This window comes from Python bivittatus, unplaced genomic scaffold, assembly GCF_059951505.1.
Source record: "Python bivittatus isolate LINGU-HERP-01145 unplaced genomic scaffold, Pbiv_v1 ctg000080_np1212, whole genome shotgun sequence".
Taxonomy (NCBI): Eukaryota; Metazoa; Chordata; class Lepidosauria; order Squamata; family Pythonidae; genus Python; species Python bivittatus.
The window spans coordinates 52,583,722-52,607,408 of record NW_028277035.1 but is presented as its reverse complement, the minus strand read 5'-3'; the positions used below and the strand labels follow the sequence as shown (position 1 = coordinate 52,607,408).

At 40.1% G+C, this 23,687-nt stretch overlaps 1 protein-coding gene across 1 annotated transcript in view; it reads left to right on the top strand.

Moving 5' to 3' along the window:
• Positions 1-3,244: 3,244 nt before the first annotated feature.
• The window catches only part of PFKFB4 (6-phosphofructo-2-kinase/fructose-2,6-biphosphatase 4), an 83,947-nt gene continuing 63,504 nt past the window's right edge, over positions 3,245-23,687 (top strand). The window contains exon 1 of the mRNA XM_088134086.1: positions 3,245-3,746. Within this exon, the coding sequence (XP_087990212.1) occupies positions 3,668-3,746 (79 nt within the window). The 5' untranslated portion in view covers positions 3,245-3,667. The remainder of the gene's footprint in view (positions 3,747-23,687) is intronic.

The following is a 23,687-nucleotide window of genomic DNA, read 5'->3' as shown; positions in this document are numbered from 1 at the left end:
ACATCCCCAATCTTTTTGAGCATGTTTGGAAGAGCACTGGCGTAGGAGGTTTGGCCAGACACAAAACATGCAGGTGCCAGAAGACAAATTGATGAGGTTGAAAGTAACTTGACCAAGCCAAAGGTGGAACCTGAAGCCCAAATACTAAATCATGTATTTGCCCCCCACAAATGCAACAAAATGGCTATTTCATAAAAGGCCAACTGGTGATGCTCAAAAACATGTGAATAGGCAAATGTGCACCAAATCTCTCATTCCCCACTTTGCCCTTCAAGATACTCCCACTTCTATTTCTATAATGTTCTTTTTCATCTCCCAACTAACCTTGATCTTTTTTTCAGGGCAAACAGTGCTTTTTTAAACAAACCACTGAATACGTCATTTTTATTTTCTAAGAATGCATGTGTGCCAGTTAATGGATATGAAATATAGGCAGCCATATCGGTGCATGCAGAGCTATATGAAATTCACAATGGTTCTAATGCATCCTATTTCTCCTGAACTTGCATTTTTAAAAAATCACAGCTCATACACTGCTTGTTTTTTGAAAGTAACAGATACTCCACTATATTCACTGAAATGTACAGATTAAACAGCAGTAGCAGCAGCAGGTTCAATAAATAAGTTTGCATACATTTGACCAAGTTTGTTCCTTCGATCAAGGAGTGATATCAGAATCCTGGAAACGTGCCTCCTGTGTTGTGGGCCTGTCCTCTGGAATAAGGTTCCCCCAAGATCTGGGTGGCTCCTACCTTAATGTCATTCTGGAGGGCCTTAAAGATCTGGCTCTTCTTCCAGGCTTTGGAGAAAAGGGTGGTTGGAACTTCTTGCAGGGTGTCTGTATGTTGCTGTTGACTGGATTCTTCATCTTGTTCATTGTTTTTTTATCTGGATTGTGTTTGTTGTTTGTTTTTATTCTGTGAGCTGCCCAGAGTTGATTGGAACTGAGTGGTGTCCAAGTCAAATACAGACACACACAGACACAGAAGCTGTCTGGTGTAGTGGTTAAAGACATTGGTTAAAGACAAAGACTAGAAACTGGGGACTGTGAGTTCTAATCCTGCCTTAGGCACAAAGCCAGCTGGATGACTTTGGGCTAGTCACTCTCTCTTAGCCCTAGGAAGCCTCTCTTAGCCCTAGGAAGAAGAAGGCAAAGGCAAACCACTTCTGAAAATGTTACCAAGAAAACTGAAGGGACTTCATGTTATTGCCAGGAGTCAACACACATGCGCATGCACACACACACACAAGAACATATGCAGATGGAATAAGCATGTCTTCCATTTTAAGTCACACATACTAGTTTTTCCACTAAAATAAAATATTTTACAGACAATAAATCCAGAGTTCTTCATACTTTGATAGGTTGCAGATTTTCAGAATATAATTCAACATTGCATTCACCTCTTCATTCCTTATTTTCTGAGCACTCAATTTACAACAGTATGAAACCAAAATGGTGTCAATGTAGAGCAAGGCCAAAACATATGGGTCAGAGTCCCTTTTGACATACTCAGTCTCCAACATAAAGAGGATGAAACCCAACTGTCACTGTACATCTTCAAAGATATCCAATATACTTGAAATATAACATGAATTAATCTAATCTTAAAGCCATATTATAACAATTCAACATTTGTTAAGTCCCCAAACCAGTGTCTTGTTAAAATGGGATATTATAACTCATTATTCCAAATTACCTGCAAAATACTCATACCTATTTTAATACAACTTTTCAATTGTAAATAAACATTAATTACAGGTTTAGAAACTTCAAAAACTTTACTAATGTTAATAGTTCAGGAACTTCAGATGCAGCTTGTGCATCTGGCTGAAATTTTAGAGTCAAGATATGCTTTAATTGCATGAGTTGTCAGTGATCATTCCTAATTGTTCTGCAAACCATCAGTCTTCAAAAGCTGATTAGCAATAATCTGATCTAAAGGGCTTTTTTTAAAATCATGAACTCTAAAAAAGTGGTTTGCCAGCAGTCTTAAGAGTTGGATTATTCCATAATGTTGACTTCTCATTACATTTTGGATCAAATTTAAATCTTCTTCTCAACATCATATGAAAATTGTCATTTTCATATGATGTTGAGAAGATTTAAATTTGATAAATTTGATGTTTAAAAAGCACTTTTTAAAAATCTGAAATCTTCATCAATATCTTACCATACTGTTTAAAATAGTTCATAGGTATTACTATAAGAAACCCTTAAGATAGGTATCAACCTTGGCATATTGTTCATTTTAACAACATGTATTTTCCCCCATAAGATCATGGGGATTTTTAACCATCTATTTATAAAACTACATAAAGTCTTCTGGCCCTATTCCAGATTTCATCTAGTTGGACCAAAGAACAGCCTGCTCTTGTATTACTTCCTTGCTTATGATTAGGTAAAAGCCCATTTTTCTTAGTTTGCCTTGATTGCCACCTTGTTAACTATTGCAGTGGGACTTCTCTGAGTCAGTGGGCAAAGATGTGCTCCTTACAATAGGGAAATCTTATTTCCCCCAGATATTTTGGTTTACAACCCACACAGTAATTGACAGTTTTTTACATTGGTTAGAGTTTTATAGACCCAAACTCTGGTTCCCCACTCCTGCAGGGAAGTGTCCCCTTTAAGAAGGGTGGTCCTGACAGAAGTGTGATGTTGTTTTTATTATATCCAGATGTTTTCTTTTAGAATCATGAAAAGTCTCCTTATACCGGATCAGATCATTGGTCCGTTACTTCAGTATGGTTCACACTGATTGGAGACTCTCCAGATTTCAACAAGGTTTTTCCATCCCCAGCTTCTCCAAGCATCACTTTTGCAAAGCAGGTTCTTTGTCGTCGAAGTACATGCATTTCCAGTTTAGAGCATTCTGATCTAATTGTTGCAGACATATAACCAAGCGACGCGAGTCTCCGCCGTGCCGAAGCGGGCTGTGTGCGCGCGCATCCCCATCACCAGGTTTGAAGCTGACCTCTACACGCTTAGCCGACTATCGGATCGTAACTTCCAAGCTTTTTCATGTCGGACAACACACACAAAAAGCCCAAATCGTTTGCTTTTGCTGAGTGGAAGGCGGAAACCCTGGAAACGGCCCTTAAAGCCTTTAACCACATCGACGCGCCGGAGACGGATGGAGAAAAGCCTCTGATTCGTGTGCGTCAAGGTGGGTGAGGCGAGATTCACGTGTGAATACCTTACGCCTCCGACTCACCGCCGAGGGAGGCGAAAGACGAACTGACCTGGAGCGTCGGCCGCCCTCCTTCCTCTTAGCGACACACGAGGCGTTTCGGGACAGAAGGAGGCAGCGAGGACGGCAGCGGCTCTCTCCGCCCGCTTCTCCGCCCCTCGCCGCTTCTCTCCAACCAGCTCGCACCAGCGGCTGGAGTGCGCACGCCCCCTTTCTCCGCGGCGAGGAGCGGGAGACCCTCCGGTGGGGCTTTGCGCCCTCAGCAGGATGCTCCTGCGGCCGCCGCCAAGGAGCCTTCCCCGCCAGAGGTCGGCGTAGCGACCGGGCTTCCCCTTGCCCGCGCACTTCTGCGGGCTCGGGCTGCGAGCGCGCGGTCGCCTTTCGCCCTCCCGTCCTTCCTCCTCGCGCCCGGCGTGGCGACCGAGGCTGCCGGCGCAGCGCCGAGGAGCGGCGGCAGCGGCTCAGCCGCGGCACGGATGTCGGTCTCCAGGTGCTGCAGAGGCGGAGGAGAAGGCGGCAAACCTGAACGCCCTTTGCAGGGCCGGGCTTGGAAAGGTAAGACGCCGGGCGCGCGAGCCTGGGCTGCGCTCAGTGCGCGGACGACCTGGCTGTGAACGTATAAAGTACAAGCGCCCCGGGGAGGGGGCAGGCAGCCTTCACGTACGCAGCGTCGCCGCCGAGGGGCAAGAGCGGCTGCCTCCCGCCTCCTTCAGGCTGCGGCGGTGAGTGCCGCTGGTCGTCGTCCTTGCTGTTGCTATTTCTGACTTGCCCGCTCTCCAGCTAAAGAGGGTGATTTGCAGCCTGAGCTCACTGCTTTTTCTTGCTCGGCCTCGCCCAAAGGAAGCCAGGAGAAGGGTGGGGGCTATTTCCATGTTGTTTTGCTTTGCTTTCCCGCGCCCGGACTCCGCGCAGCAGCCGCGTTGACGTTGCTCCCCTGATCCTTTCGCTATGGCGAGCTTTCGTCTCTTGCCCCTCCTGGGTGACCAGCCGCTCTCTTAACTCTTCTGCTTGTCGCAAAGAGATCGGCTGCTGCCGCCAGAATTCTTCGTCCTGGAGCTTCCGGCCCTCTTCTCCTGTCCCTTCTTGCTGCTTTCATTTATGTTGGCCTCTTCTCCGCTTGTGTTTACTATCCTTCCAAGAAAGGGCTGGATGGTTTCTTAAGAGTCGCCTCTGACCTCTCAAATAAGCTGTTATTCAGGAAGTGGTTAATTTCCTAATGAACACGTAAGTCTGACAATGACATGTTTTGAGAGGCAGGGGATTTTTTTTCCTCTTGCCAGCTTTGCAATGGCAGGTTGCAGATATTCATTAATAACAGAGTGGCGCTCTGCATATGCTTATGGACCCTCTTACTTTGTGCACTGAATCATGCACTGAATTCTTTCAAAGTAGGTAGGCGAGGGAATGGAGGAGACCAAGATGCCAGGTTTAAAGGCTCAGTTCTTTTGCAGTTGGCATGGCTTTCACAGAGATGGGCACCAGGTTGAAAAGATATTAGGCCTTTGTTCGGCAGAGAAGAAAGGGTTAACTCTTCCCTGCCATCCTTTTAGAGTACAGGGGCTGAGTTCTTGGATATGGGGGCTTTTAATATTAAGGACTTGTCTCAGTCCTCTAATACTGTTTTGAGACACCAGTTTGCTGGGGTTAGGGTTCCACCTTCTCTCCTATTTCTGTATTCACAACAAAGTGATATCAATTATGACTATAGAGAGTGATAGTGGCCAGTTCCATCCAGGAAGCAAATAGCACTGAAGATTGTGAAATTTTGCCCATGAAAAAAACTTTTGTTTTTCAAGTTGATCTTTTAGCAATCCAAGAATGCAGTTTGTAAAAGCGGCAAGATTTTTTGCACTAGTTGCTATGAGACCATCAACTACAGATGAGTCCATACATGTTGTACTTCCATGGCAGAAACAGGTTATTAACCTGAATTAATTATGTGTTACAACAGCATTGTTCATGGATGGGCCAACTGTGGGGGTTAATATATTCCCTCTTTATATTAAAAAGTATTATAAGGAAAACAGAAGAAACAGCCAGGCAAAGATTCCTGTTACAGCACAATCAGTATACTCTTATCATCTGTATCAATATCCCTCTGCTTAGCATTATATTCCTTTCATGTAAACAAACACTCTAATTCCAACATACAAGTTATACAGGATACATGTCAGTTGTTTTGCATTAGACTAGAAAGCAATTATTAGTTGTAGTTTATAGAGGTATACACAGTGATTTTCATATGTACAGAATTGTCATATTTTGAAAATCATGCACACGCATATACATAGATACCGTATTCAAACTCAAGGACACTGATTGAAGGTAAAGAGTAGGAGAGTCAGGACAGACAACAGGAAGTACTTCTTCATATAGCTCACGTACTCAAAAGATGGCACTTGCCTCCATAAGTTATAGCAATAACTACTGATTTAAATTCAGAGGGCAAATATACAATGTAGTGGAGGATAAGGCTACTAATAACTATTAAATGGCTCTATATTGGAGATAATATTGGAGCCGATGTGCCTCTGAATATACGTTACTGGGAGATTGAGTAGGAAGATGGTGTATTCACATATCCTACCTGCATTTGGGCTTGTGGAGGCATGTAATGGCTACCGTGTATACAAAATTATGGAGTAAATAAGGGTTTCATCTGATTGTAAAAAATGTTCAAAGATATAGAAGAACAAGCCTTGCTGAAAAGAAACCAGCATGGCTTCTGCAAGAGTAAAATGTGCCTCACCAACCTTCTAGTCTTTTTTGAAGGTGTCAACAAGCAGGTAAACAAGCAGAGATGGTAACTTGGACTTCTAGAAACTATTTGATAAAGTTCCTCACTAACGCTCCTGAGCAGGCTCAGCAGCTGTTGGATAAGAGGTCAGGGGCTCTAATGGATTGGTAACAGGCTAAAGAATAAAAGGGTAAATGAACAATTTTCAAACGGGAGAGGTGTTCAAAGTGGGATTGGCACTTCTAAATTTGTTTATAAATGGTTTGATGGGATAAAATGATGCGAATAAATGCTGGAAATATTTTGGAGATCAATTGATCTTTCTATGAAGAGGGCTAAACAAGGGGCCTCCAGCACAGTAAGTAAAATTAAAAATAAAAGTAATGAATGAAGCTGAAGCAAGAGGAAGGAGTATTTTAGGCATTTGTATAGGAATAACAGTGATGTGTTGAAAATGGAATTGAAATGAATGCTATAAATTGTCAGAAAACAGGGTGAACAAACAACAATAAAGGCAGGGGTGTGCAGGCCATAGTTTCGCTCTTTAATAAATTAAAAACGTATCTAATTGTGAGATAGTAAATTTAACGTATGTTTTGTGATTTAAAGAAAGTAAAGGATAAAGTGAATAGGTTTGAATTACCGAATTTGTTTTGTAAGAATATTTATTAAAATGTGTTTATACTTTAATAATTTGACTCTTAAGTGGCTCACAAGCAAAAGTATAGTCTCATTAGAATATAATAAACATGTAAAACCGAACACAACCATAAACCATTAAATGGTATCCTAATTCATTCCTAACAACAGCAATTCATAGTATTACTGCCCTTATTCATCCCAACTATATCTAGCTACTGACCCCTCAGTTCCCAAATGCTTTTTCAAAAAAGGAAAAAAAAAGTTTTTTAACTATCAGGAGCAAGGGTGTGGATATTATGTCTGGTGGTGAAGTGTTCCACAGGAGGGGACCTCCTGCAAAGAATGTATATCTCTGAGTTCCCTCCTGCCATTCGCAGGACACATTTTGTGGGGAAGCAGTCAGATTGACACCCAAGCCCCAGCCACGTAGGACTTCAAAGGTTATAACTAGCCCTCTGAACCCCAGAAACAGACTGGCAGCTAGTACAGTTCCCCTGGAGCTGGCTTGTAAACAGCTCCAATCAGCTGACTCTGATGTAATTGGGATTAAAAACAATGCAAATTAAAAAATGATTATAACAACATAAAACTGGAAGAGATACTTTGAAAAATGAAACTAATTCGTCCTTGAAACAGACAGTTATAGCCAACTGATCCCCATGGCTTGATGAAACAGCTAGGTTTTCACGGATTTCCTAAAGACCAGGAAGAAGAGGGTATTTGAATGTGGGCGTGTGTGGGTGTATTGGTATGTGGGAATGACCTTGGGAGACAGAGAGAAGAGCCACAGCCAGGGCAATGGTCAGATAAGAGGCAGCTTAGTCCGCAGAAGGAATGTGGGCATGGCAAATGTCTCAGAAGGGACCCTCCCCAGATTCTTGGGCTGTAAACATGATGGGGGAGAAATGTACTTTCAGACTTGCAAGATTCTGTTAATGTAACCTTACAATAAAGTAGAGCTAGTTCTTCTGTGTGTGCTTGTCTGGACTACCTCGCAAGGCTGACAGGATGCTATTTTTCAGTTGTGATTGATAAATCATGCTTCTGTGCCTCTGAAGATGGCAGTCTCTGAGCAGGGGGATACCTAAAGAGCCCACCCAGGATCTTACTGGGCTGGCAGATGTTATTGGGAAAACATGGTCCCCACAGACACCCAAGCCCTGAACCATATAGGACTTTAAATATGGCAACCAGCACCTTGAATTGCACTCTGAAGCCAATTGGCAACCAATGAAGTTCTCAGAGTAGAGGGATCATGTGGGTACCTCAAGGTGCACCCATAATCAGCTGTGGCTTCCAAATACTCATCAAGGGCAGCCCCATATAGAGTGCATTGCAGTAGATCAATTAGCAGGGGAGAGGTCCTGCTCTAGAGAAGGAAATGGTACATCGGCCAAAGCTAAGTAAAGACTGCCATAGTCTCAGAATTCACCTGTTGTTCCAGGACAAACTGGGTGTCCAGGAGCATCCCCAACTTGCACATATAGAATTGAAGGTTGGTTATTAAATGTAGTAAGAGTGGTATGTGTGAAAATAAATGGAAGGCTAAAAGAATGGTTGAACATTGATCATGGAGTAGGTAAAGGATGTGTGATGTCCCCTTGGGTGTTTAATGTATTTATAGATAAATGTATAAGAAATTTCTATGGTGACATTAGAGGTGTACTAGTTAGGAAGTGAAGATATGTGCATTTTTCTATGCAGATGAGGCTGTGTTTTTGACAGAGAACCCCAATGAGTCATAGTGAATGTTAGACTATGTGATGCAACAAGGAATATGGTTCTGAAAATGAATGTATCAAAGACCAAGGTAGTTGTTAGACCATATTTGACTGGGAAAATGAATTGAATTGTTGTTCATAAGTGGTGAAATAGAATATGTAGATGAATTTATGATCCTTAATAGAATGCTTACTAAAAATTGAGAAATTGTAAGACATGCAAAAGCTGGTAGTAGGGGGTCTAATGCATGTTGGCTATATGTATTCAATGTTTTGAAGTTAGGGTGAACAGTGAGGGGGCCAAATTGATTCCACAGAGTTCAGGATTTGCAAGGAGTTCTATTTTATTCTCTTTGATTTGCCAGTGCATTTCCTAAAACACATCTGGTATTAAGACACAGCTTTTTCCAAAGTGTACAGTATGATTTTCTGTTTTGAACAGAAGACAATCATCATGACCAGGACTGCAAATAAGGTTAGGACTGCACATTGTACTGCGGATTTGATTAGTGTAGATTATATTCTCAGTCATTTCAGTTTATAGAATCCTGTCCATGGTTAAGCTGGATGACAAAGTTTCAGAAAGCCATCCTTCGCAGCATATGGCTTAAACTTGAAACGTCCAATTGCTGAGGAAGAACTGAGATCCATGAAAGTGGTATTGGATCTGGTTATGTGTGAAATATAATTATGGCGTTAATCTTTCATGTAATGTCACTATACTCCTTCCCTATGTACTGGCTTCTAGCTGCTAAATGCTGCCCCTGGCCCCTGGTGTTTTTTTCTGTCCGATGGCTGTGACGGTTTAATTTTTTAAATTGTTGGTATATTGATACAAACGTATATGTCAGCCATTTTGGGGGGAGACATGTAGGTGAACAATTAAAAAAAACAGTAATTGGTGGTCTATCTCACATTCATCTGCAACATGGTCTTCATGCAGTTTACATCTGTCTAATGATAAGGCTGGACTGCTGTTGACAACTCTGTCATGGCTGTTGTTTTTCTGTACGTTCAGTTACTGGAATTATTTATAGACCTATTCTGTTGTAAATTATGTAGTGCCTTTAGTAATGGAAGAACTTTTCTCTGGAAATGACTGAGTTTGAGTCAGCCTGCTGATTGGAAAAAACCCAGAAATATAAAATATATTTTTAAGCCTTAGCCCTTGCAACCTTTGTAAAGCAGTGCTAAGGTGCTAACAGAAAAAGTGTGTTATGCTTTAAACATTTTCCTAAGATTAATAAGAGGCAGGACAGAAATAAAAATGTTTTTTAAATTGCAGTTTAAGTATCAGGAATAGGCTGTGGTATCATATGCTTTCTCCTTCCCCAAGAATTACCCCTTTCTGTCTTAACTATGGTTAAGGATGTGATTATACAAATATTTAAGGCTAACAAAGAATTGGAGCCAGGTTAAAAAAAAAATTAATAAAGAAATTGTCTGTATCCATGTATCCCTTAGTTTTAATTAAACAGTGTGTGATTAGTGCAGAAATGGATGGAGAATCTCTGCATGGACTGTAGAGAATGTGTAAAATATTCCAATGTTGATGTGAAACATCTATTCCAATCCTACCAGAAATAGCCCAATCTTGAAACATCTGTTTCAAATTCAAAATAAGACTGTTTTAATCTCAGAACACTTCTGGACTGTTTGGAAAGCACTGGGACATTTCTAGTAAGATTGAACAACTGTTTCAAACTCAAAACAGAGTATTTGAAACATTTTGTACATCTGTAATGGGCAATATATAATCACAAGATTCACTGGCCTGTTCCTAGTCGTATAACAGTAGTTAAAATCAGCACTGATAATAAATACCTGTCCAAGGTATATTCTCAGCTTTTTGAGGGGGGGAGGGCTAATACTTTTTCCAACTATACCTTCAGTGTGGACAGAACTGAAGTATGATTAAACCTCAGTTTTATGGATTTCATGATAGTAGCATATATGGACTGCATGGAATTAGCATTATTTCTTCTGTGCATGTATTTTACTATTTATATACTGTTAGAAACAATATTAGGATCTTCACAGGTTTCTGTATTTTCTGAAAACCTTTTTTGTGAATAATTTGGAAATGCTGCATTTATTCTACTATGATTTCTGGGGGTGGGGGTGGGGTTGGAAAAAGAAAAAAAAATGAGTGTAAAGCAAAAATAGACTCAGGAGTGCCCACTGGATATATTTGTGAAGACTGTGGTGTAAAAAAACAAGCTTTCTTGGCTAGGCTCATTGTGACAGTAAAAACTATTCTATAACAAAGTTTTCTTCTGAAAAACACTGTTCTGCCTTAATTCTTCTCTCTCTCTCTCTGGAATTTCTTCTGCTTTTTTCTTCTCTGTTACTGGCCAGCATGTAGAGTACTTCCAACTTTGCATGTTGCACTTTTATACTTGCACTTTTCTTTGCTCTGCCTCTGTACTTCTTTTCCTCTGGACCATCCAGTTTCTGTGCAGGAAAAATATCTTATTTCATTTGGTGGCGGCGGCGGCGGCTGCACTTCCAAAACACATGCATCTTCTCTGTTCTCCTCCCCCACCTGTTTCAAGGTTGCAGCTTTTATAAGCAACTCTGCCGCGCTGACGCTGGGGAGAAGGCTGAAATAGGAGGGGAGGGAGGCAACACAGGTGCCTGCAATTTTGCTAAGCAGCCTGCTCTTCCACACTTGCATTTCCTAATTTTAAATTATATTATTGTGCAAGCTATACACCAATATGTATGTGACTCAGTCATAGGAAGAATTATTCGATGAAGATAGGAGTTTACCATGGTTAATGTATTTACAAACTTCTGGAAGAATAAAACGTGTTTTCAAGAAAGAAGGAGCAATCTTGAGAAAGATAGCAGAATTTGAAATACTTCTACAAAACCAAGATCATCTGCTAGGATGTATATATAAACTGTTATTGAAAGAGGACATGGAGATAGAACAAAATATACATTGCATGATAAAGTGGATGCAAAACTTTAAAGAAGTAATCACATAGAACAGTCGGAAGAGTTATGGATAAATTTAATAAAATTCACTCTAAGCTACGAGGGAAAATCAATATAGAAAAATTCCATAGGTGGTATATAACTTGGTCAAGAATTACCAAGACAGACAAATCATATAATAACAAATGTTGGAAATGCCATAATAGAGAAGGAATGTTTTACCACATATGGTGATTATGTCAAAAACCCTCAAAAGTACTGGAAAGAAATACATCAAAATATTCAGAAAATCCTAAAAATAGAATGTAAACTGAAACCACAGATATTAGGTATAATTCTAGAAAATATAAATGAAAAACATCACACCTTTAACAGCCACAGGAACAAACTTGGCACAACATCAGAAAAGAGAAACCTTCCCAATGACAGCAGATTGGGAGGCCAAAATTGGAGAATATGCAGCAGTGGCAAAATTGACAGTATATATTAATGATAGGAATTTAACCAAATTTAAGCAGGAATGGCTCCCTTACATATGACACATTATACAGCAAGGCAAATTTAGATATTTGGAATATGGTTTCAAGAAAAAAAGTTATGAGACCAATTAAAAGTAACAGATGAAAATACCTAAACAGAAACTAACAACAATCCTTAATGTGCAAAGGGATGGGTGGCACCAGTGAGTCAGAGGGCAACTAGAGAGTGATCTCTCCATAACAATGGATTGACAATAATATCCTCCAGCACCAAATCACGTTGGAACTGCCTCAGGATAAAAACCAGATCTAGTGTGTGATCTCCCCAGTATGGGACAGGGCTATGGAGGCCATGAACTCCTTGAGCTGCCCAAAGCAAACATCTTCAGGAGAAAGGTTCAAATCCCCAAGAACCACCAGCTTCAGGGACTCCACCCAGCAATGGAATGCAATAGTTCAAGCAGGGGTGATGCTATGCATAGGGGAGGGTGATATACCAGCAACAATCCCAGCTGTTCCTGTAGGCCCAACTTCAACAGAGAGTCTCCCATCCAGTTAACTGTGGAGCAGAGCCTCTGAGAGCCCTAAACAACTCATGGATAGCAATAGCCAATCCCCCCCCACCCCCCGGGGATTTGGCTGATGCAGAATCTGAAATCCAGGTAGACATATTTCCGAGAGGGAACACTCCCCCTCTGGGGTGATGCATGTCAGGTCAGTGCCCTCATCCACAATCAAGTCATGGATGAGAGCAGCCTTATTACACAGCAATTTTATTATTCAACAGCAACAGCCTGGGGCCACCAAGGATTTGGTTACCAGAGGGTGAATACTGAAGGCAACACATCACAATAACTCTCAAACAGCACTCCCAGCATCCCCGAGTGCAGCTGACCAGCAGATTTCCACTATATCTATCTCTGCCTGTCACATTTTCTATAATGCCACCTACTCTTTCTTCAGTCCCTGTCCCCTCCCCATTTCTGCTGTCCCAGGCCCAAACATTCATATCTCCCCACCCAGCAGCAAACCAAGCAGCACTCAACTCCTCCCTCTATGATAGTGATCCACCTGGTCTCACCATGGTCCCAAGCCTCCCATCAGCTGCTCAGCAGCTGTGAGGCACCAGGTCCTGTCAGGGAGCCACTGTAGCTCCACTTTAACCCTGTCTCAGCTGCCCCTATCTGGGTTATATATCTGTTCATCTCATAACAGTGACTCTGAGTGACATAGAAAAGATTTAAGATGATGATGATGAAGAAGAATGTCCAGGTCTAAAAACAATCCAATTTTAATCAATTTTAAAACAATTCAAGCACATATGTTCCTATACATAGAAAGCTAATACATCATGGAGAAAAGGCTAAAATAATTTTCCATTACAGACAGTCCTTGAGGTTTTTATTTTGTATATTTATTTATATGTCAAATTTGTCACTGCCCATCTTGTTAAAAAGCGACTCTGGGTGGTTTACAGAAAAGATAAATATTACTTAAAAATACAGTATAACAATAGTCCTAAATAAATAATAAATATCTTCCAAGAATTGATGGTAGCTAGAATTATTAGGTTCGGGGAATATCATCAGGGCACCAGCCATCCCCAGGGTTGGTTAAAACTCTTCTTGCCCCACGCAAGCTGGCAGAACCAGGTCTTTAGTTCTTTCTGACTGAGTTACAACCATTCGTTCAGCGACTGTTTGAAGTTATGAGGGTGCTGAACAAAGGGACTTATGACCAGTCCTCGAAGCTCCGGCTACTACAGCATCCCTGTAGTCACATGAACAAAATTTGGGTGCCTGGCAGCCAGCTTGCACTTACAACCAGTTGTAGCATCCTGCGGTCACATGATCTCCATTTGTGCCTTTCTGTGCTGGCTTCCCCCAAGCAAAGTCAATGGGAAGCTGGCAAGGAAGGTCGCAAATGGAGATCACGTGACCATGGGACGCTGCAACTGGTTGTAAGTGCAAGCTGGTTGCCAGGCACCCATCCAAAAATCATTGGGGTAAGTCTTCCCCCCAGGCCTTTCTTTGCTTACATGCACCACACCCTCCAGCCTTCTTTCCCCGAACTCCCTGTATTTACACGCATGTATGCACGCACTCCATACCCTCTTTCCCTAGCCTCCTGTGATTGCACACACATACCCTGTTCCCTCTTTCCCTGGCCTCCCCGCGATCATACGCATGCACATACCCCATGTCCTGTTTCCACGGCCTTCCTGTGATCACATGCACCCTGTGCCCTCTTTCCTCGGCCTCCCTATGCTTGCCCACACTCACCCCATGCCCTCTTTCTACAGGTTCCCTGTGCTTGCACCCCCGCATCCTCTTTCCATGGCCTCCCTGCAATTGCATGCACGTACCCTGTGCCCTCTTTCCTTGGCCTCCCTGCGATTGTACACAAGCACCCTGTGGTCTCTTTCCACAGCCTTCCTGCGATCGCATGCACCCTGCACCCTCTTTCCTTGGCTTCCTTGTACACACACACATGCACCCCTGCCCTCTTTCCCCAACCTCCCTGCAATCTCACGCATCCCACGCTCTCAACTGAGCACCCCCATGTTTGCGACCGTATCGCTTAGTGATGGCAATCCCAGCCCCAACTGCAGTCATAACTCGAGGACTACCTGTATTGGTTCTCCTATTTTATGGTGCATATTTGTGGATCTAGTGTTTAATGCAGACACAGCTTTATCTACTCAGAGTGAACTAGATTAACTCTGATTAACAAATATTATGAATTTTCTTGTCTCTACTTGTGACATATGTAAATGAGTTTAATAAATGTGTTCAGGGCATTCATAAGAAAACTATTTCTAAAAAGGTTCTTTGAAAATCCCAGATTGCTTCATAAGTCATTTCAACATTTTATTACTAAAACATGATTCATTTCTTTTAACTGTGCTTTTCATGTTGTTCATACTGAAGTCCTTGATATGGATTTTAATTTGAGGAGATGTAAATTTTCTTGGTGGTATTTCTCAAAAAGTATCTAATAAAGTAATAAAAAAGCCTATTTGTTACAATAAAGTAATAAAAAGCCTATTTGTTACAAAAGGTGTATTTCTTACAAAATACACATTTGTTTTGTATACAAAATACACAAAAATTTGTATACATCATTTTCAGAGACCATTGTTCTGGGCTACTTCTGCCAATATAGTGTTGATACAGAATTTTAATATTGATTGAAAGAGAAAGAGCTCCTTTTTGCAAGCTAACCCTACTGAAATTTAGCAATTTCTCCATTCTATATCACTCTAGTGGGCTTGTTGAGGGATTACTCATGGTGAGAAGTTAAGCATGTGTGTTTGTGTGTTGTGGGAAATCTGGAAAATCTTGCTCTGTGAATACTGTTTTGCTGTCTGTTCTCTATAATCAAAGATTGCCCCTCTAGACTTGCTGCATGTGATGTTCTAAAATTTAAATAATTTTACTTTTAAATAATACAACTGCAAATTATTACAACCTGTGGGACTTTTCTGGGCTGAAAGACAGTTTTGAAATAATTGTACAAAGAAAAATATACAGAAAAAAGAAAAAGATTTTTGAGATTCTCAGAAAGAACAATCTACATTCAGTACTTACGTTAAGTGCAGTAAATGCCTGAGTTTTTAACTAAATGGTCTTTCAGTGTTAATTTCTTTCTAAGGTTTGGTTCTGGTAAATTGCTAGAAAGCTTAAACTTTCTTAAAAAAACCTTGAAAAATCCAGGAAGACAAAATGTCAATTTGAAGGCTGTTGGAAATAAATTAACAACGTTTAAGATCTTTACAGCCATCTTTCTTAGCATGCATTTCTCTTGGAAATAAACTACTTTAATCATTACTATTCATTCATAAACTTAAAATATGCTTATTACTATTTATTCATTTAAATTTACAATATACTGATTTTTAATAATACCAAGGCAGTCTATTAATATAAAAACAGCAAACTAAAACTATATACATATACATACACATGCACACATACATACGCACCCACCCCCACACCAGCAAACCTCAACAAGCAAAAGGACACTTAAAACCACAGAGTTTAAAATACTTAAGATAGTACGTGCCTGTTAAATGCCTATTGAAGCTGACGTAAAGTAACATGGCTGCTGCTTGTTAAATAAGTGTGTGTGCCTTTACTGAACTTTTTTCCTTGTAACAAATCTGACATCTGATTTGGAGAAGGATTTGACGGTATTCCTTTAAGTTCTTGATTCCCAAAATGTTGGGGGACTTCAGCATTTTTGAATAGGGTCTGGAAGTGATTAGGTAGCCACTGAAGTTCTTCTAAGACTGGCTGAAAGTCTAGCCACCATATTTGGTCCTAACTGAAAATTTTGAATGATTTTCAGAGCTAATTTAATATGGTACTTTACAATAATCTGGACTGTCAATCATGAGAACTATGTCTAAACTATCTTTTTTGTCCTGTAAAGTAAAGATCAAGGAAATATAATAAATAAATAAATAAATAAATAAATAAATAAATAAAATAATTTCGTATGCCGCCCAACTTTCAAATCCAAAGAAATTACAATAAAATCAATAAAACATAAAGATAAAAGATGGCAAGTGTGATGATGAAGTGAGGGATCTCATTTTCCCTTGCTGAAGGCCTGGGTGAAGAGCCAGGTTTTCATGGTTCTTCCAAATAACAGCAGAGTGGAGGCCAACCAGATCTCAGGAACCTCGTTCCAAACAGTAGGCACTGCTCCAGGGAAGGCGTGGTTCCAGAGTCCTGAGAGATAACATTGTTTACTCAAAGGAATCCAGAGTGTGCCAATCCTGCAGGATCAAATTGGCTGGGCAGATGTTATGGGAAACAGGCTGTCCCTCAAGTAATCAGGCCCTATGCCTTATAGCACTTTATAGGTAACAACCAGCATCTTGAATTGCACCTGGAAGCAAACTGGCAACCAACTTGTGAAGTATGCTCATTAACTGACATGCAACTTGTGAAGCATGCTCATTAATGCTTGTGCCGCCACATTCTAGACCAGTTGAAGCTTTCAGGTGGTCTTCAAGGGGAGCCCCATGTAGAAAGCATTGCAATAGTCAAGCTGTGGGGTGACTAGGGCATGAGTGACTGTCTAAAGGACCCTCTGATTTAGGAAGGGGCACAACTGGTGCAAGAGATAGAGTTGTGCAAAGTTCTTAGACACAGCTGACACCTGCTCTTCAAGCAGGAGCTGTCAGTCCAGGAAGACCCCCATATTGTATACCAGCCTTGAAGGGGGAAGTGCTATCCCATCCAAGGTCAAAGATGGAATATCCTCACATCTGGATGGTTCAAACATCCACCACCACTTGGTCTTGGTAGGACTGAGTTGGAGATGGTTCCTCCCCATCCAAACCTGCACAGCCTCCAGGCACTGGGATAGAATCTCAACAGCCTCACTTGGCTGGCCCGGGGTCGAAAGATATAATTGGGTATCATCAGCAAACTGATTATATCAAATCCCAAACTGGTGGATGGCCTCACCCAGTGGTTTCATATAGATGTTAAAAAGGAGGGGAGGGAGAACAGAACCTGCAGCACCCCTGTCAGCCCTTCAAGGTAGACCAGACTTGGAAACCAAAGTTATGAATACTAAAACTACTTTTATTATAGGGTTGTAGTAATAGAATCTTGTAAGTCTGAACATGCCTTCCCTCTCCCTGCCTTTATCCTAAAGAGAACTAGAGAGGATCAAGTCTGAGAAGTTTTCTCAAATTACCCTTCTGGTTTGGACTCAGGTTTCTCTTACCTGACCGTTGTCTTGGCTGTGGCTCTTCCTCCTGTTTCTCAAGGTTATTCTTACACCGCATTACAACCCTAAATGGGGTGGCCTACGGTACGATCTGTCCCCTCCAACCAACACCGACTAGAACTGGCCTCAGAAAAAGGAAGAGAACTACTGTAAAATGGAAATGCCCACAATCCCCAACCCATGAAGCTGGTTCAAAAGGATACTGTGGCCTATGGTATCAAAAGCCACTGAGAGACCAAGGAGCACAAAGATGGATGTACCACCGCCATCCTGGCTCTGCCATAGGTCATTGTCAAGTGTGACCAAAGCTGTCTCAGTACTAAATCCTGGCCTGAAACCTGTCTGAAATGGGTCTAGGTAATCCGTTTCCTCCAGACTTCTCATCAGCTGCAGACCAACCACCTTCTCAACAACTTTACCCAGAAAGCTTTTACGATCCAGGAGGGGCCTGGATCCAATAAACAGGTGGCTGAGCTGATAGCACAGAGAACCCTGTCCACTTCCTCAGGAGTCACCAGCTGAAACTCATCTCAGAGCAGACCCCCAGACCATGCCCTAGGCACCTCAGCCTTCTCTGCCCAGTCAGAGTCCAAGTTGGGGTGAATCTGAGTGGCTTTATCCATCAGATAGATAATACATTCTTAAATTGTAATAATAATGGGACTGTGACTTTTAAAAACTATTTTCCCTTTTTGAACATGTTTAGCTAGGATTATGGATTACAAAATACGATTCTCTTCTTTAATTTATAGATTTTTCTGCTTTCCCCCAGGAAGATATTAGAATAAAATAAAGTAAGGTCACAGTGCATAGTGGAACTGACAAAAGGATCTTTCACATTTCAAAAGACAATTCTAGACTATTTTAACAATTGAGATTAATTGATCAAGCCAAAAACGTGAAAATACAGTTCACTTATTCATTCTAGAACCAATACATTAGCTACATACCATATACCCATGTATGTAATTAGATGTTGGCCTATGTTTTTACCTCTTTTTTAAAAACAACTAAACGAGGTATGTTGTTTTAGTTACAGAGATTTGAGCCCTAATTATTTCATGATCCAGTACACCTAACTGATGGATGCAAGCATTGCTCTTAGAAGTTTTACAATTTTCCAATATATTTGAGGTAATGTACTATATAAATTCTTAATACTTAATACTATAATTTGAGGTATTTGTTGATATCACTGTGAAAATGTCCACAAAAGTCAAATGGACACTTCACATCTATTTTTATATCCCTCAAACAAGATATTTCCTTTCAGTAGAACATGGAATCCCCAAATTTTTAATGTTTGTTTCTCCAGATTAATACAAGAAAGCACTCTGTTCTAATTCAGTGTAACTTTTGAAAGCCTACCTAAGGAGGGAATTGTTTCCTAAATAGCCATTGCTAATGGGAGTTGCCCAATGAAGTGTGTGTTAGCCACTTTTTCTTTAATATGTAATAATATATATACTACATAAATAATAATTTGAAAAATGCCTTATGGAACATTCTCCCCCACACCCCCAAAATAAGGTTCACTCCATCCCTACTTATTTTCCAGAAGTCCCTCAAGACCTGGCTATGTCATCAGGTCTGGGGGTCCCAGGGGACTGGTGAGATCTTGAGGTGGCTCCATTATGGCTCTTAACATCTACTCTCTTATATGCCTTATGATTTTTTAAATGTTTTAATAATGACTGTTTTTTAATATGTTTATCGTTTTATACCCTTGTTGTATGCCACCCAGAATCACTTTTTGTGAGATGGGCGGCCATATAAATTTGATAAATAAATAAATAAATTTAGACTGCATTAATTATTGGTAATGTAATTTCCTTATACAGTATAAAGTCCAGTCTCTTGAGGAGTTTAAACTATTGTAGATATGGCATTTATCCCTATGCTTTGTACCTTGTTTTAGCAACTGCTTTATTATAGCTTTTTTCTTGCAGTTTTCTACTTGTACGTGTTTACTTATTGTATAATTGTGAATGAGGACCGTATCTTTATGTCTTCAAATTTAAATGTGAAATAGCCAATATAAGCATATTCTAAGGAAGAAAATACTTGTACTTATAATAATTGCTGGTATAACATACATACTAAACTATATGTGTATCTAAACATGAGATAGGATAGGAATAGAAAAAAGTCAACGTATTTTGCTACTGCAGATGTTAAATTTGCTAATTTACAAAATAGAGTCGTCGTAAGTCCACAAAAAGATATAGATGGCAATTTAAAGAGGTATTTTAGCTGCATAAAGTAGAGGCTGTGGATGATGTGTTGACATTAAAAATATGTGGATAAAGAGTACAGAACTTTTCCACATTTTTTTCAGTCATACTTTTCATACTTGGAATTATTTATAAAAAATGTGTTAAAAGTTTTGGAGGGGTGCTAGTGCTACTTTTGCTGCTGAATTGAACAGACCGTTCTTTCACAGTAATTTTTCAAACTCTTTTTTGGGGAATTTTCATCCGTTTCAGTCTGGCTCTCAAATACTACTGGAAACCAACAATGAGAATTTGATAAATGAGTGTAAAAGAATTAAGTAAAGGAATAGTTATTTCACATCTTTAGTGAAAATTCTTTCCTAAACATTGTAAGGCAACTGGAGATTCGCAGCTGGAGGGAAACTTGTTTCTTTATGAAGGTAGCCAACTGAAAAGTTAAACATTTGCAAGTGTATATTATAGTGGTTATAATCCTGCTTAATTAGGACAACCTTGGAAAGTATTTGTCCTGGTCATTTTGTGTGTTGATTATTACAAGGTGGGCTCACTTAATCCATTCATAGGTTTAAGCAGTCTGGGCCCAATGTATGTGAAACAGTCTGTATATTTCCTTGAAGGTTTGTCCGTCACATACTATTATTTTGGTAAGGGTGATCTGTGTTAGCTCAGAGCAAGATTATTTATTTCTTGATACTTCTCATAATTAAGTAGTGCATCCTTAAGGCTATTTACTTGCATCTTCATTTTTGAATCTCAGGAATTTAGTGAAAGTATATTCATTTTGCTGACATTAAAAACTATACCTGTATTGATCTACAATATGCAGACTTTAATTGCTTTGTTACTTTAACCGTTTGGCATTGCATGTTATCACATCATAGCTTACCAGAAAAGTGACTTCTTTTTATAAGGGATAGGGTTAGGATCAGGAGATATCTTCCTGGAAAGTTTGGAAAAGTGCAAGGAAAGATTCCTTAGGCCCTAGGTACTAGGCTTGCCCAGTTTTATGCACCTGGAATATATCAGAATATATATTGGAAGAAAGGAGAAAATAAAATCTCTTACCTTATTTAGCTTAGGGTGTGTTCTTGCTTTTCAGTTTTTCATAACAGGAGCATATTTATTGTTCCTTACTTCACGTAGTTCCAGTTCACCGTGAATAATTTGCATATTGATCAAATATCATCATATTGGATGCTACATAATTTGTGAATCCATTGTGTTATCCTGGCAGATTATATTCCTCTTTGCTGTAAGAATTAAAGGAACCACTACAACCACCAACAAAGTCATATAAACTATTATACAAGTGATTCATCTGTACTGAATTCCTGAACTCCTAAAATGCTTTTAGTTGTACAGATTGATTCATTTTTTTTTTTAAACTCAAGCCGAATAGTTTGGTCGGATTGTTAACATATTCCCTTTGGTTGGAACTATGTAATCAATTTTTAAATACATTTTAACCGTAATGTTGTAATCCTCCTGCTGCATGCATGAGCTTAGAACAACGCAGTTAACTGAGTGTTTTCCTTAGCATATTGAATTCTTTCAGTTGTGTGCCTAAAATATAGGGGAGCAATATGACAGGTGAATTTATATTACAAATGATTTGAGAATTATTTTGAACACTGTACTAGAAATGGTCTTAAGTCATTAATTCTCCCCTTTATAGGACAGTATGTATTTTGAGAACTCTCCTCCTTCTTCCAGCCTTGCTCTTGGTGTAATAATTATTACTAGAGTAATAGCATATATTGCATGACACAATACCTTTGCTCAGGCAGTAGGTGCTACTGCTTGCAAACATTCAGTCTTGATGCCCTTGAAACAACACTACTGTATACAGTATTGAGTGTATTTTCAGTTGTCAGCTGAATAACCTGAAATGTATTGTTTTGCAAAAGAACATCAAGCTTGACATTTCAAACATTTTAAAACAGAAGATGGTAAAATAACTCTTGAGTTTATCACTATTACCATGTATTATGGCTTGGATCCCATAATATAATCTGCTTGGGCCAGCAGAGAGGTACTTCTTACTCCAGACCCCTTCCCTGAATTTTAGTTTCCCTGCCAGTTGCAACACCTCATCTTATGCAGATCAAGAGCCCTTCCTCCTCTTTGGAGGAGCATAAGCAGCTCCACTGGGGAGAAAGAGCTGGGATGTGGGTATGCAGAAGCATATGGAAACAGCAAGGAGGAGCTTCTGAAGCAGCCAGTCTACAGCAAAACAATACTTAGCCTTCATGGATTTATGAGAATTAGCAGATATTATTTGGTATTTTAGGCCCCTTTAGAATACCTGTTAAATTTTCCCAGGGCAGTGAAATAGGAGAGGACCAAACTGCATCAGCTAGCTCAGCTCCTTGGCATTTTTATATACAGCACAAGCATCTGCAGGGAGGGACAGTTAGTACAAATTGCTAGTAAGTTGTGGCTAATTAGTGTAGGCATTGTTGGGAAGGAGAACGATTGGTTCATCCCCTCCCTGCTGCCTTTTAACATGTAGGAAGATTGCTTAAGGCATTCTGTTAAAGTAGGCTTTCTGAAGGCAGATTGCAAATAAAACTTGTGCATCCAACTATTCTATGTCTCTGAGGTAATTTAAATTGATTTTTACTAATTATAGCTAGCAGTGTATTTTCTTATTTTCTGAAAGTGAGCTTGATAGATACCAAAATGCAGCATAGAGCTTTCTTCTCTCTCTTTCTCTCTCTCTCTCCACTGAATGGCTGAACACACATGAGACAAAGAGCTATTTTTTTCCATGCCCTTCCTCTTTTCTTCATTTACACTGAAAAAACTGAACCAGATTTCTTCCATGAGATCCTTGGTATTAAGAATGTTTAAATACCTCTATTTCCTTCTTCTTTAATTAAGACTACCATACCTGAGCTGCAAAAATCAAATGACCCTTAGATGGAAGAAAGACATAAGAGGAAACACTAACTCTTTCCTGCCATGAGTGGTTATTGAGATTTTTATAGTCCTACATCAATAATAAATATTGGTAATGCATAAAGGCAGATTGAAAAAGGTTTCTATTTAAAAGAAGCAACAAAAGCCCATGCTGCCTCTCCCGAATCTTAAAACAAGAAGCTGATTTTTAAAAACTATTAATAACTTTAAAAAATTGCGATCCACCTTATGTTATTAGTTTTCTCTGTTTTCAAGATTTATATCCCAGCCTTCAATCAAATGATTCTCAAAGCATTTCACAAGGAGCAGGCAATAAATAATGCTGAAACCCCATCTAGACCTTTTCCCCCTTTCTCTTTGATGGATGGAGCCAAAGTGTAGTTCTCCCTGGACATCATCCCAGGACAGATGGATGCAATTTTCTTTTTCTTTTTTTGGTAGAAGGGTGAAGCAAGGTTTTTGGAATTGCGGCTGTTTCTTTAGCCAGTGAATCAGGCCAAACAGAGCTTCCTATTGCTGTGATTTTTTTCCTGGGAAACAGGCTATACAGGTAGTCCCCAGTTTAAGAATCTGTTCAGTTCTGTTCCCAAGATCTGTCCTTAAGTTGAATTTGTATGTAAGCTGGGACAGTATTATTGTATGATACCGTATAAGTAGTATTGTGTAATGAAGTCAATACTGTAATGCGGTCTACATGGGACTGCCCTTGAAAGCTTCAACTGGTACAGAATGTAGCAGCGTTGACAGTTATGTGTGCTCCTAGAAGAGCACATATTACACCTCTGCTTCGTGAGCTGCATTGGCTGCTAGTTTGCTTCTCGGTCAGAGTTGTCCAGTGGCCAAGTTTGGACAACACTGTCCTAGGTCCAATTCAGGGTGCTGGTTTTGACCTTTAAAGCCCTTCATGGCATGGGACCAGGTTATCTGAGGGACTGCCTCTCCCCACTTATATCAGCCTGCCCCATTAGATCCCACAGGGAAGGTATGCTACACATTCCATTGGCCAGGGACTTGCATTTGGTGGGTCCCAGGAGGCGGGCTTTTTCTGCTCTGGCTCCCTTCTTGTGGAA